We start from the raw sequence: 13,551 nt of genomic DNA, 5'->3' as shown, positions 1-13,551 counted from the left end.
GTTTGTAAGAATCCATAAATCTGATGGACTCTCAGTGTTCCAATACATGGAAAGATCACTGCACTTAGATTCCCATTCAAAGAATAGGAATTCTAAGGGTCTCTATCCTCTTCTAGGAATAGAGCAGTCTCACAAGAAGACTGTAAGTAAGATATGTTGAAATATCCAGATCTTGATACTTCAAGATATCTCTGAGAACTGCTGTCCACGCAAGAACAGAGTTTCAATGTTTTACATCTCAAGCCTTTTGAGATGGAGGTGCTACATCAGACAGCTGCAGTCTGCCAGTCATAGCACTCTAAAGTGCCAGCTGTACTGTGGCTGTTATTTATACTATTTCTAGACCCATTAAGAGTGTTCCTTTATCCCCTCTTCCTTATCCTTCAAAAGGGTACCCTTTATTCTCTCTTATCAGATACCAGGAGCTTAGTGGCATCTGCTCCTGTCCTCTGATATCTTATTGTCCAAATATGGACATCCTTTCCTTTTATTCCTCTGTGCCTAAAGTATAAATACTCATTTCTGAGTTACATGATCACGTTACATATTTAATTTCTATACCATCCTCTTCGTTAGGACAATACGCATTAAATGAGACTACTTAGAAATCTGTAGCACAACGTTTAACTATATAACTCATGAAACACAATTATAGCTGACATTGTCACTTGCAAAGAGTCATTGTTTACATTTGGCTGTATAGCCTTCAGAAGGCAAGAAAGCATATTACTCTTATCTTAAGAGAACTGTAATGCCTCAATAGCACAGTTTCAGCTATTGAGACCTTGAAAAGGCCTTTGAGATTCTGACATCTGGCAGCTGAGTCAGAAAGGTGACTTTACGCTGCCCCTTCAAGGGAAGGTGTCAGCTCTGCCCCTTCAAGGACAAAGCCAGAGTAACTTTAGTAGTTAGCTTTGATAGAGCTAACCTTGAGCTAGCCTGTCAGCATGACACAGAGCTAGCTTGTCAGCATGACACAGACTTTCATTATACATTACACAAACCTCTGTATGTGTATGATGTGTTTAAGCTCTATATGAAATTAATTCTGCACATGTTCACAAGATACCATGATCATGTCAGAGACTGCTACAGAGATGCCGGGGATTGAACCTGGGACCTTCTGCATGCCAAGCAGATGTTCTACCACTGAGCCACAGCCCCTCCCCATGGATGGGAGACAGCCAAAGAAGTCCAGTGTTGCTACATAGAGGCTGGCAATGACAAACCACCTCTGTTTTTCTGCCCTTACCTGGATGGCCCAGGCTAGCCTGATCTCATCAGATCTCCTAAGCTAAGCAGGGTCAGCCCTGGTGAGACCTCCAGGGAAGTCCAGGGTTTCTGCGCAGAGGCAGGCAATGGCCAATCCACCTCTGAACGTCTCTTGCTTTTGAAAACCATATGGAGCTGCCGTAAGTCAGCTGTGGCTTGACGGCAACCTCCCCACCCTCTCGCAAGGAGCATTAGATATTTGTTCACTAAAGCTGCTACATCCTGAACCCCCTTTCCGATACTGGGGCAGGAGAGAAGCAAATGACACACTGTGAAGCAAAAGGGGGGGATTCTTCCTTTGAGAAAATACACTCAACAGAGGCCCAACTCAGATCAACAAAACAAAAGTTTCCAGTGTCCCTTATCAAGCCCACCCCCCAACTTCTTTGCAGACAAGGGGAATTAGCAATACTATTCTGACCGAGCTTGGAAATTTAGCCAGACCAACAACAGCCTTGAAAACAAAACTAAATAGTTAGGAAAAAAGAACCTTGCCGTTATGCAAACGACCCCGAAATTTACACAAATCAAACAGAAGTTCCTGAACATACCAAAGTAAAAATATCCTCCCCCTCCCAATTGAATATACTTGCTTTCTTATACATTCAGCGTGTTTTGGGCCCATGATTCCATAATGAATTACGACATTACCCCTTACCTTCAATTCACATCTACCGCTTACCTCAAGGATCATGTCTCCCAGCACCAGTCCATCGGGTCCCCTGGCAGGGCTGTCCTCTTCTAGATCCGACACAAATATTCCATACAGGTTCCCACCACAGATTTGGATTCCAAGTTCCGCCTGGGACTTCTTGATGACAATGGTTCTAGGCTCAGGGGTCTTCTTGCTTGTGTCCATGGAGTTCCTTTCAAGGACAAGGAACAAGCAAGACCCAAGGTGTAGGGCCTTATATTATGGCCCCATCCCCTCACCAACCAGTTAGGTCCTAACTGATATCCATTTGCCAACTCTTGGCTTAGGAGGGGGGGGTCAGAGGAAGTCCCCAGGTATTTGACTGGGGAATCTTTTATTGAACAACTGGCAAAAAGGAATCTACTCTTTTCCCTGCAAAGATGCCTTCTTCTCAGGCTCTGGCTGTCAAACTCTAAAGAACCTGTATAGGACTACCCAGATCTAAGTAGGTTGAGCTCTGGTTAGTACTTGGATGGGAGGACAACCAAGAAAGTCCAGAGTTGCTACACAGATGCAGGCAATGGCAAACCACCTCTTACACTGGCCCGGATGGTCAAGGCTGCCCAATCTTGTCCGATCTTGGAAGCTAAGTAGGGTTGGCCTTGATTAGTACTTGGATGGGAGACCACCAAGGAAGTCCAGGGTTGCTACACAGATGCAGGCAATGGCAAGCCACCTCTGAATGTCTCTTGCCTTGAAAACTCTACGGGGTCACCATAAGTTGGCTATGACTTGACAGCATTTTCCATCACTACCACCGGGCCCCAAGACAAAAATTCTGTCGGGGCTCCCCTCACACCATCCAGAGCCAACTGTCATGTGAAAAGAATTCATGTGACTTGCTCAGCTTCATGGGCTGGCAGCTCCGTGGCATTTTGCTCCCCTCCCCCGCTCTCCGGTCACTGCTTCTTGGCCACCCTGAACCTGGACCAGTGGCATGCCCCCAGCCATCAGGAGCTAGAGCATACTTGGACCAGAACCGATGCCAAAGCCAGACTTGAACAACAAAGGGAGTCAGCCTACCTTATGGAGTTGCGGGGACTGGTCGTGGGTGTGGTCTGTTTGGAGGGGGGCGTCATCGTCCCTTCGTCCTGTTCACTCACGGTATCAATCACCGAATGGCTGTCAGGGGTGGCTGCCCCACTGCCTTGCGGAGTGGAATGGCTGCTCACAGGTTCTAGGCGGGAGCTCAGATTAAAAGAAGATTTTTTTAAAAAAAACGCATGATACGAAACGTCTGGTAATTCCAAAAACACTTCATCCCAATTATGAAGATTTCAAGGACAAACTGGGTCCAAGATTTAAATCAAGTTATCCTTCGTGGCTTTTCAACCCAACCTAAATGAAGGTTGTACGGGGGGGGGGGGTGTCTCTACTTTAGGTAGCCCCTGCATCAAGCAGAAGCTGAGGCCTCCCGTCTGTCCCGGGAGAGGAAATGCATATCTAAGGTCAAAATAACCCATGACAAAGCGTGAAGTCTTAACTGATCCAGTGGGTTCACACACACACACACAAGACAGACCTGTGTGCGTTTGTTAAGTGCCATCAAGTCACTTCCGACTCATGGTGACCCTGTGAATCAATGTTCTCCAAAACGTCCTATCCTTTAACAGCCTCCTCTTGTTGGCGCTTCCTCTTTTCCTGCTGCCCTCAACTTTACTAGCATGATGGTCTTTTCCAGTGACTCTTGTCTTCTCATAATGTAACCAAAGTACGATAGCCTCAGTTTAGTCATTTGAGCTTCTAGGATCACTTCAGGCTTGATTTGATCTACAACCCACTGATTTGTTTTTTTGGCTGTCCACGGTATCCGTAACTCTCTCCTCCAACACCACATTTCAAAGGAATCTACTTTCTTCCTTTCAGCTTTCTTCAATGTCCAACTTTCACACCCATACATAGTAATAGGGAACACGATGGCGTGAATTAACTTGATCTTGGTGGCCATCGTGCCTGCCAGTACTTTCTTTGGCTTCTGCCAAGCTTTTCAGAAAGTGGGCCGTTGTGAGGCAGGACTTGTTAATGGCCACCCTCATTCAAATGAAAGGTTTTCCACTGGAGGATGAGGATGACTAGTGAGCACCTGGGCTTCCCTTAGTCTGTGTGTCCGTCCACTCCCCCTTCAGGATTTCCCTTCTTCCCAGGAAGTGTGACGAGGGAGGTACTCCATTTGGCTCTGCCTCCTAAGGCAGTCATTTGGAATCACAGAATCATAGAGTTGGAAGGGACCACCAGGGTCATCTAGTCCAACCCCCTGCACAATGCAGGAAATTCACAACTACCTCCCCCACACACACCCAGTGACCCCTACTCCATGCCCCGAAGAGGGCCAAGATGCCCTCCCTCTCATTAATTGCCTAAGGTCACAGAATCAGCATTGCTGACAGATGGCCATCTAGCCTCTGCTTAAAAATCTCCAGGGAAGGAGAGCTGACCACCTCCAGAGGAAGCCTGTTCCACTGAGGAACCGCTCTAACTGCTAGAAAATTCTTCCTAATGCCTAGATGGAAACTTCTGATTTAATTTTAACCCGTTGGCTCTGGTCTGACCTTCTGGGGCAACAGAAAACAACTTGGCACCCTCCTCTATATGACAGCCCTTCAAGTACTTGAAGATAGTTATCATGTCCTCTTTCAGTGGTCTCCTCTTCAGGCTAAACATACCCAGCTCCTTCAACCTTTCCTCATAGGACTTGGTCTCCAGACCCCTCACCATCTTTGTTGCCCTCCTCTGGACACGTTCCAGCTTGTCCACATCCTTCTTAAATTGTGGTGCCCAGAACTGAACACAGTACTCTAGGTGAGGTCTAAGCAGAGCAGAGCAAAGCAATACCATCACTTCGCGTGATCTGGACACTTCACGTGATCTGAAGTTTGGCTCCACCTCCCATGGCGGCCATTTTGGGGTTGCACTCACCACCCCTGCTCAAAATGCCAAATGTGCCCACAGGCTCAAAAAGGTTAGGGGTCCCTGGTCGAAATGTATCTTACCTTGAACGCGAGTGATTGCCAAGCTGGAACATGTGTGGATTATACTGTGCCAGAATCGTAATGGTGTCGCACTGCTGCCCGATGATCAGGCGAGCCTGCTGCTCCGTAGCGTTCCGCAGGTTTATCCCGTTAAACTGGGGGTGGGAGGCAGAGACAGGTAATCAAGCAGCACGTTTTCACTGATGGAATTGGTATAGATTTTCTCATTTAATTACATATTACTTCTTGAAACTTGACACACCAAATTATCAATAAACCAAGGGATAAGGCAGACAGTGCCGGCTGCTGCTGGTTTTATTTAATTTAATTGGTCCCTTGAAAAGGTGGGGGAAAGATCGATGCTATCATAAAATTTGACAGTTGGACTTGACTACTTGCGTAAGTGGATAATTTACTGTCCACCTGAAGTGGAGTGGAGTTTTCTGAAGAGCTGTGAAAGACAGTGAAATACGTCTCACTGGTGCAGCAATTTTACACATGAAGAAAACAGTTTCAACACAAGAAGCATTTCAAAGGTGAAGAACAGCACATTTTTTAAGCTGATGGGAATGAATTTCCTGCATTAGGAATTTCCTGCATTGTGCAGGGGAGGGGGTGGGACTAGATGACCCTGGTGGTCTCTTCCAACTCTTTGATTCTAATCACCATTAAGTTGTAAGTAAAAGAACGGGAGAGCCCCATGGCACAGAGTGGTAAACTGCAGTATTGCAGTCAAAAGCTCTGCTCACAACCTGAGTTCGATCTCGACGGAAGTCGGTTTCAGGTAGCCGGCTCAAGGTTGACTCAGCCGTCCATCCTTCCGAGGTCGGTAAAATGAGAAACTAGCTTGCTGGGGGTAAAGGGAAGATGACTGGGGAAGGCACTGGCAAACCACCCCGTAAACAACGTCTGCCTAGTAAACGTCGGGATGTGACATCACCCCATGGGTCAGGAATGACCTGGTGCTTGCACAGGGGACTACCTTAAAAAGAAGGGGAGGGGGAGCTTTAAAGCACACAGAGGTAATACAAGACCGATGGATAACCACTGTTGTCTAAACTGGCGTTTCAGAAATACTTCCCCAGATTCGAAAGCCCCACTCAGGAATCAGGGCAGCATATAGCCAGCTGAGGGTCATCTGGCCAGCATCTGTACTCCTGTTGGTACGCACGTCAGACCACCGGCCAATCAGCCAACTACCAAACCAGGATATGAAACCATAAATTTGAAGTGGATTTGTTAACCCCAGTGGGTAGCCGTGTTAATCCGTCTGTGGCAGTAGAAAAGAGCCAGAGTCCAGGCCTACTACCCCTCTTCCTATCACACTTAATCCAATCACGCCCGCTGTTGGCATTTACCTGCTATTGCCACTGGGTGTCCGAATTCGCTCTTCTCTACTTAAGGACAGATGGAAATTTTGTTAGTCTTTAAGGTGCTCCTGAACTCTCTCTCTTTTCTATTGTTAACCACAGTCTTAAAACGATGATTTAATGTCATGAACTAATGTAGACTCCTCGGGTTAATCCTGGTGCTATCCTCGTACTTTCCCTGGCTACAGAGACGTTCGGCCACAGTGAAGGAGGGAGGTTGAGGGGGGGACAGGATTGCTCTCTTTATGTATTTGAAGGGCTGTCCCTTAGAGGAGGGCAGGGAGCGGTTCCTGTTGGCAGCAGAGGATTATAGGACTCGCAATAATGGGTTTAAATTGTGGGAGGAGAGGTACCGGCTGGACATTAGGAAAAGGTTTTTTACGGTAAGAGTTGTTCAGCAGTGGAATCAGCTACCTAGGGGAGGTGGGTGAGCTCCCCCCTCACTGGCAGTCTTTAAGCAGAGGCTGGACAAGCACTTGTCAATGATGTTCTAGGCTGATCCTGCATTAAGCAAGGGGTTGGACTAGATTGCCTCTATAGCCCCTTCCATGATTCTATAAATGAAATGAAGCCAACATCTGTTAAAGTAGGCCATTATCCAAATGACTTTCTGTGAGCTGAATCCTGGCTTCATAAACTAGCCGCAGCTACCCCAAACCACGTTTTCACGTTATGCCCCAAACCAAGCCAATAAGCGGCCGAGCCCAGTTTAGAGATAACCACTACCTCCAACAACTGATCGCCATATTCAAGGCTGGCCTGATGGGCGATGCTCCCTCCTGTGACTTTCGACACAAATATGCCACCGTTTTCGCCACACACGATGGAGATCCCCAGAGGCTCAGAGCCCTTCTGCACTTTCACATGCCGCGGTTCTTCCATGTACGGCCTTTGGGAGGAAAAGAGCAAAGAGCCACACATTTGAAACACGGACCAAAGCAGAGAGACAGAGAAGAAAACAAACCCAAATTAAGTGAATTATATGAATTACTGCCCACCCACCCTCACCAGTAGAATGAAGACAATCTTAAGCAGTTACTAAAACGCTCTGAGAAACATTCCTTTCACCGGACCATGCAACGGGTGGTGGGCCAACTCAAGAGTAAATCAAACAAGTAACATTTTAAGTGCATTTGGAAAGGAGGACAAAGAGGGAACGGGACAATGGCGGTGAAAAGGGGAGGCAAGAAAACACAACCCTCATCCATATTATATATAGGTTAACGAACATATATAATATGCCATTTAGAAGACGTTCTAGAGGAAAAAGCCTTAAGCTGGGATTCACAAAAGTCCAGGAGACTTCAGAAGCCAATGAGCAAAAATATACAGCTGCGAATCAAAAGGTAGGCGAAAGGGAGACCATTTCCATATTTAATATTTGTGTGCAGGGGCAAACACGACGTTAGTGTCAATGAAATTAAGCAGCTGTAAAATAAAGCAAACACGAAACAAAACGACTCAAGCCATTAAGGACGGCGGCTTGCATGGTCGCATTTCCATTACCATGCAATTTTTTTTCCCCGTTGCAGGAAGGGGGGATTATCCAAACATGTAAAATAGCACAGGGAAGGTGCGCAAAAGACCACTGGAGAAGGACAACCTTTATAATTCAAGCCAACCTCAAACTCCTTAGGGAACAGAACGTGGGCCTGGGAACCACAGGGATTCTCAGAAAAGACCTATTACGGAACAAGTATCTGAAAGATGCAGAGGGGTGCAGAAAAGAAAAAGAGACACACTTAGAAAGAGAGAGAGAGAGATCAGCAAACACAGAGGCTACACAGCTACAGCGAGGCTGGACTCCACGCTCTTAAAAGCCCAACCTCCCCCTGGCTTAGTCGGAATCCAAGCCATTCAGGTCCGGAGTATACTAAAATGTCACTTATAGATGAAGACCCACAGGTTACAGTAGGAACGGCAAAGTTTTTGTGCAGCGGCCTGTACAATCCGTCAGACACTGCTCGGTATGCCAATAATTTTAATGGGCAGTATATATAGTTTGCAAATTGTGCAAATAACTTTTTTACAATTTGTATAAATCTGTGGGTAGAGTGTAATACTAAGGGTTTCGGTGGTAAATTGTGAGGAGCTGTGCTGGACTATGACTGTTTTTTAATAAAGATTGAGTGATTGATAAAAGCTCAACCAGAGCTTATTTAACCCTTGCTGGTGGGTGTATTGCTTGATGGGCAATGCTAGGGATGCTCTAGGCCAGAGTTTCCCAAACTTTTTGAGTCATGGAGCACTTTTCAGGAGGGAAATTCATCACGGAGCACTAATTTTCACCTAGCACCTATATACTAAATGACACTAGTATTTTTCTTTCCAGTCTCTTCATGGAGCACTAGGAGATGTTTCTAGGAAAATGACAGTAGCAGTATCTAACCACGGAATCATCCCAGTTTGCTTAGGTTTTTATTCAGCTGACATTATCACCCCAAACACAGAAGTCCAAATCAGTTTTTTTTTTTTAAAATGACAAAGCAAATCTAAATTTAACATTTACTTGGTAAGTGGCCTTGGGTATATCAATACCTTTGTTTGACTTCCCCTACCAATAAAATAGGATCATGAAGAACCTATGGAAAACAAATTCAAGGGGAGCTTGGGGAGGAGACACACACACACTAGTCCACTCATCAGCAGATAAATAAGTCTGTGAGGCAGGATCATTGATCGGTAATCAACCATCATTAGGACATTAGGAAGAAACGTCTAACAGTCAGAGCGGTTCCTCGGTGGAACAGGCTTCCGCGGGAGATGGTGGGCTCTCCCTTCCCTGGAGGTTTTTAAGCAGAGGCTAGATGGCCATCTGTCAGCAATGCTGATTCTATGACCTCGGGCACAAGATTCAAAAAACACTCCCCATGCCTACGGTGAAGTTACACCTCATTTTATGGGCTTACTGGAATCCTACCCTCTTCCCTGTTTGGAAAATAAGTTTTAATCGCAAGAGATTAGCGTTAAGACCCCTGTCAACCAGCCCCCTATTCTCTCCCCGCAATCAAGTATGTTCCTGTGTAACTAGCAGAAATCCTGTTTTAGCCAAATGTGTTGCCAATATAGCAATTAAAGTGGAGTTGGCAATGAATTCTCTCGTAATGAGAGCCGGGAGCTCTACTTTTAAGTGTTGGATAAGGCTGGTGCTAAATACAAGCCCCAATATCTACGTGCAATGTCTTGGGAATGATCATTATTAAGTCACCATGGAAACAAATGGTAGATAAAAGGGCTAATCAGCTAGGATTCTTGATAGATGCTATAAAAATCCTGGACCTATCTGCTTCCACAGGCTTTCCAGCCTCCTGGTCCACGTGGACGTACTCCTCATTCGGCACATCCCACCTCCAACTCCTTCCAGAGAACTCCTGTCCCCTCCTCTCTCAATTAAGACACCTCCTAGCAACCACATGCTGTAACTTCAGACATCTGGAACGTTTCCAGAGGAGGGCAACAAAGCTGGTGAGGGGGTCTGGAGACCAAGTCCTATGAGGAAAGGTTGAAGGAGCCTGGTATGTTTAGCCTGGAGAGGAGAAGACTGAGAGGGGATACAATAACCATCTTCAAGTTCTTGAAGGGTTGTCATACAGAGGAGGGTGCTGAGTTGTTTTCTGTTGCTCCAGAAGGTCAGACCAGAACCAACGGGTTAAAATTAAATCAAAAGAGTTTCCGTCTAGACATTAGGAATAATTTTCTAACAGAGCGGTTCCGCAGTGGAACAGGCTTCCTCGGGAGGTGGTCAGCTCTCCTTCCCTGCAGGTTTTTAAGAAGAGGCTAGATGGCCATCTGTCAGCAGTGCGGATTCTACGACCTTAGGCAGATCATGAGAGGGAGGGCATCTTGGTCATCTTCTGGGCATTGGAGTAGAGCTCACCGGGGGTGTGTGGGGGGGAGGTAGTTGTGAATTTCCTGCATTGTGCAGGGGGTTGGACTGGATGACCCTGGTGGTCCCTTCCAACTCTATGATTCTATCTCTGACTTAGAACAGGATTCCAGGGAAGTATGCCACAAACACAAACCAACCATTGTCAAGTGGGTACAGTTCCTGAGCGGCCAGGACTGCTACTGAGCCCCTTGTGTTGACTGTGGGCAGAGGGTCCTTTCTGCCACCCGGCCCTGGCAATCTATTCGGAAAAGTTCCCAGATGAAAGGGTTTCTATTCTATGAGAAGGCAGTGGTTTTTGGAGTTTGCACAGCTTCGTTTTTTGCTAGTGCTTCAGCAAATCATTCAACGGTTTGACCGATAGTTAGCCAGTTGATCCACAAAGAGCCAAACTAAATGTGATGGAGAATTCGTGGTCACCACAAGTTCTCCATCAGAAAAATCACACTTGTCCTTTGCTCGGGGCATTATTTCATCTCATGTTGCGCTATAAGGACTTAGTTACGATGGGTTAACGATGCAGTTTGTCTCTTCCTGTGCTGAACAAGCGCTACTTACACGGGCTGGAATTGTATGGACTGCTCAAGTAGTACTCGTCAACTTTTTGTCTTGTTCAGTATTATGCTGATTAGATGGTAAATGTATTAAACGTATGGTAGATATAGCATGGTAAAAGGTTTAAGAATTAATATTATATGTGTCATGCTATAGACAACGTGTAGCACAATTGAGACATTTTCATGTTCAGATTATATTGGTACACATACCTAAGGCGATTGAGTATTATTTATTCATTTGTTTACATTTGGTCATAGTTGCTGATTTTTTGTTGAATACAAGATCTCCATCTTAAAAGGCCATGGGGGTGGCACTGAGCTCTTTCCCCTCCACCCCCGCCCCCTTTGAAGTACCAAAAGAACCACGGGGGGGGGGCTATTAGGAATCCCAACTTACTTGTCTTTTCGCCGCTGTCCTATTGATACCGGACTCACTGAGATCCTGGGCAGCGTGGAAAGAGAATTCTGTGACTGGCTGCTGGCGAAGGACGAGGTCTCCACGTTCAGCGGTGACTGCGGGGGAGTGATCAGACTGGGGCTGCTGCATTCGGAATGCGACAGCGAACCTGCGGAGAATGTAAGAGCACCCATGCAATTTGCACCCAGAGCCAAATGCAGACGTTCTCTTCGGCTGGGGTCCCCAGCATGGTTCTTGTGGGCGTCGTGGCACCTGCTGACACCTTTCCTGGCACCCTCCAAGTGTTTTTAGAAAGTGGGTGGAGTTGAGGTGGGGCTGTTGGCTCAGTGGCAGAGCATCTGCTTGGCACGCAGAAGGTCCCAGGTTCAATCCCTGGCATCTTCAGCTAAAGGGACCAAGCAAGTAGGTGATGTGAAAGACCCTTTTCTGCCTGAGACCCTGGAGAGCTGCTGCCGGTCTGAGTAGACAAGACTGACTTTGATGGACCTTGATGGTCTGATTCAGTATCCGGCAGCTTCGTGTCTTCATGGGTGGGTCTACTGGCCACTTGAGGTTTGATCAACTGTGCAGATTTTTCAAAACGTTGCTTTGGTAGGAGCTGCCACTGCAACGCAACACGGCAGCCGTTTTGTGGCTGGCTCCACCTTCTGCAGCAGCCATGTTGTGGCTGCACCCACCACGCTGTGCCAGGATCCCAAAGGTGCCCACAGGCTCAGAAAGGTTGGGGACGCCTGTTTTAAGCAAAAAGCCCACTGAAAGTACTTCCCTATATTGCTACGCATTTGTTACCAGTTCTGACGCTGAGCTTCCAAACGAAAGTAAAAGGACAATACAGACACATTTTAAAAATAAACCAACAGCAGATGCTAGTTTTGCACGGCTCTGCTGATGCACGAATGCCCAATAAAGAAGTAAAAGGAGGGGGGGGATGGTGCATTTTTTCTTACCCCTGTCGGAGCCAATGATGGACCTCGGGTATCTTGGCGTCAAGGGTATTTTTATTCGCTCTGTTCTATACTGCAAATTGCTGGAAGAACCTACTTCAAGCACAGAAGGGAAAACCTGAGCCTTTATAACAACGACACAATGATGAAAACGAATGCAAAGAAATCCTCTGCGTGGTCTAGTGAGAAACGCCACTTACTGAGCCTCGCGCTGGATGGAAGCGAATTGGAGCCGTGAGATGATCTCGTGTGTGAATTCTCAGGACACTCACTGGGGTGCTTGTGGCTCAGGTCCAAACTCAAGCGCCCTTGGTGCTGAGCGCTGAAACCCGCAGAAAAAACGTTGTTACCATTTCAAACGTGCTGAAGCAAAACGGTGTGCTAAGTAGCACACAAGACTCAATCCCTGAGAGATGGGTGCGATCTAAAAACACAGCATAGAGGGCAACAAAGATGGTGAGGGGTCTGGAGACCAAGTCCTATGAGGAAAGGTTGAAGGAGCTGGGTATGTAGCCTGGAGAGGAGAAGACTGAGAGGGGACATGATAACCATCTTCAAGTCCTTGAAGGATATGATAGCCATCTTCAAGTCTCCATAAGAATGTTATATAGAGGATGGTGCCGAGTTGTTTTCTGTTGCCCCAGAAGGTCGGACCAGAACCAACGGGGTTGAAATTAAACCGAAAAAGTTTCCGTCTAGACATTAGGAAGAACTTTCTAACAGTTAGAGCAGTTCCTCAGTGGAACAGGCTTCCTCGGGAGGTGGTGAGCTTCCCTGGAGGTTTTTAAGCAGCGGCTAGATGGCCATCTGTCAGCAATGCTGATTCCATGACCTTAGGCAGTTCATGAGAGGGAGGGCATCTTGGCCATCTTCTGGGCATGGAGTAGGGGGTCACTGGGGGTGTGTGTGGGGGGGAGGTAGTTGTGAATTTCCTGCATTGTGCAGGGGGTTGGACTATATGACCTTTGTGGTCCCTTCCAACTCTATGATTCTATGATTCTAAGCATTTTTTATCTGATTGAGCGAGACTTGTTTAAGGCACGTACCTGGGATGCAGATGCTGATGGCAGAACTGGCTGGCAACGGAGGGACAGTTGGTGGTGCTGACTCTATGGCTCCAAGCCGTGTAAACAGGGTTCCTCATAACAGCCGTTACTGCGGGACACGGGGCTATGTTTCTTGGTACCGTACCTAGAGGGGAAGGGAACTATTTATTTATTTTTCAGATTTAATAGCCTGCCCTCATTCCCAGCAAGCCAGGCTCAGGGCGGGCAACAACCTTTAAAACACATAAAACCATCAGACATCGATAAAACATCAGCAACATCAATAAAACATTGTTAATAAAACCATGAGCAGGTGGCCTTAAAAACTAGCCAGATGCCACCATGTGACTGGGTTTCAACAGGTCAACCCCCCACCGATGTCAAGAGTGGGGTGG

General features: G+C 46.8%; 1 protein-coding gene across 1 annotated transcript in view; it reads right to left on the bottom strand.

Moving 5' to 3' along the window:
- The window catches only part of DLG5 (discs large MAGUK scaffold protein 5), a 68,696-nt gene that overhangs the window by 13,898 nt on the left and 41,247 nt on the right, over nt 1-13,551 (bottom strand). The window contains exons 17-24 of the mRNA XM_056848469.1: nt 13,157-13,301; nt 12,311-12,432; nt 12,114-12,206; nt 11,146-11,314; nt 7,032-7,194; nt 4,957-5,090; nt 2,990-3,154; nt 1,955-2,138 (exon numbers count right to left, since the gene is read on the bottom strand). Of these exons, the coding sequence (XP_056704447.1) occupies nt 1,955-2,138; nt 2,990-3,154; nt 4,957-5,090; nt 7,032-7,194; nt 11,146-11,314; nt 12,114-12,206; nt 12,311-12,432; nt 13,157-13,301 (1,175 nt within the window). The remainder of the gene's footprint in view (nt 1-1,954; nt 2,139-2,989; nt 3,155-4,956; nt 5,091-7,031; nt 7,195-11,145; nt 11,315-12,113; nt 12,207-12,310; nt 12,433-13,156; nt 13,302-13,551) is intronic.

The sequence above is a fragment of the Euleptes europaea genome, chromosome 4 (assembly GCF_029931775.1).
Source record: "Euleptes europaea isolate rEulEur1 chromosome 4, rEulEur1.hap1, whole genome shotgun sequence".
Taxonomy (NCBI): Eukaryota; Metazoa; Chordata; class Lepidosauria; order Squamata; family Sphaerodactylidae; genus Euleptes; species Euleptes europaea.
Note: the sequence above shows the minus strand (reverse complement) of the source record. Positions and strands in the feature narration are given on the sequence as shown.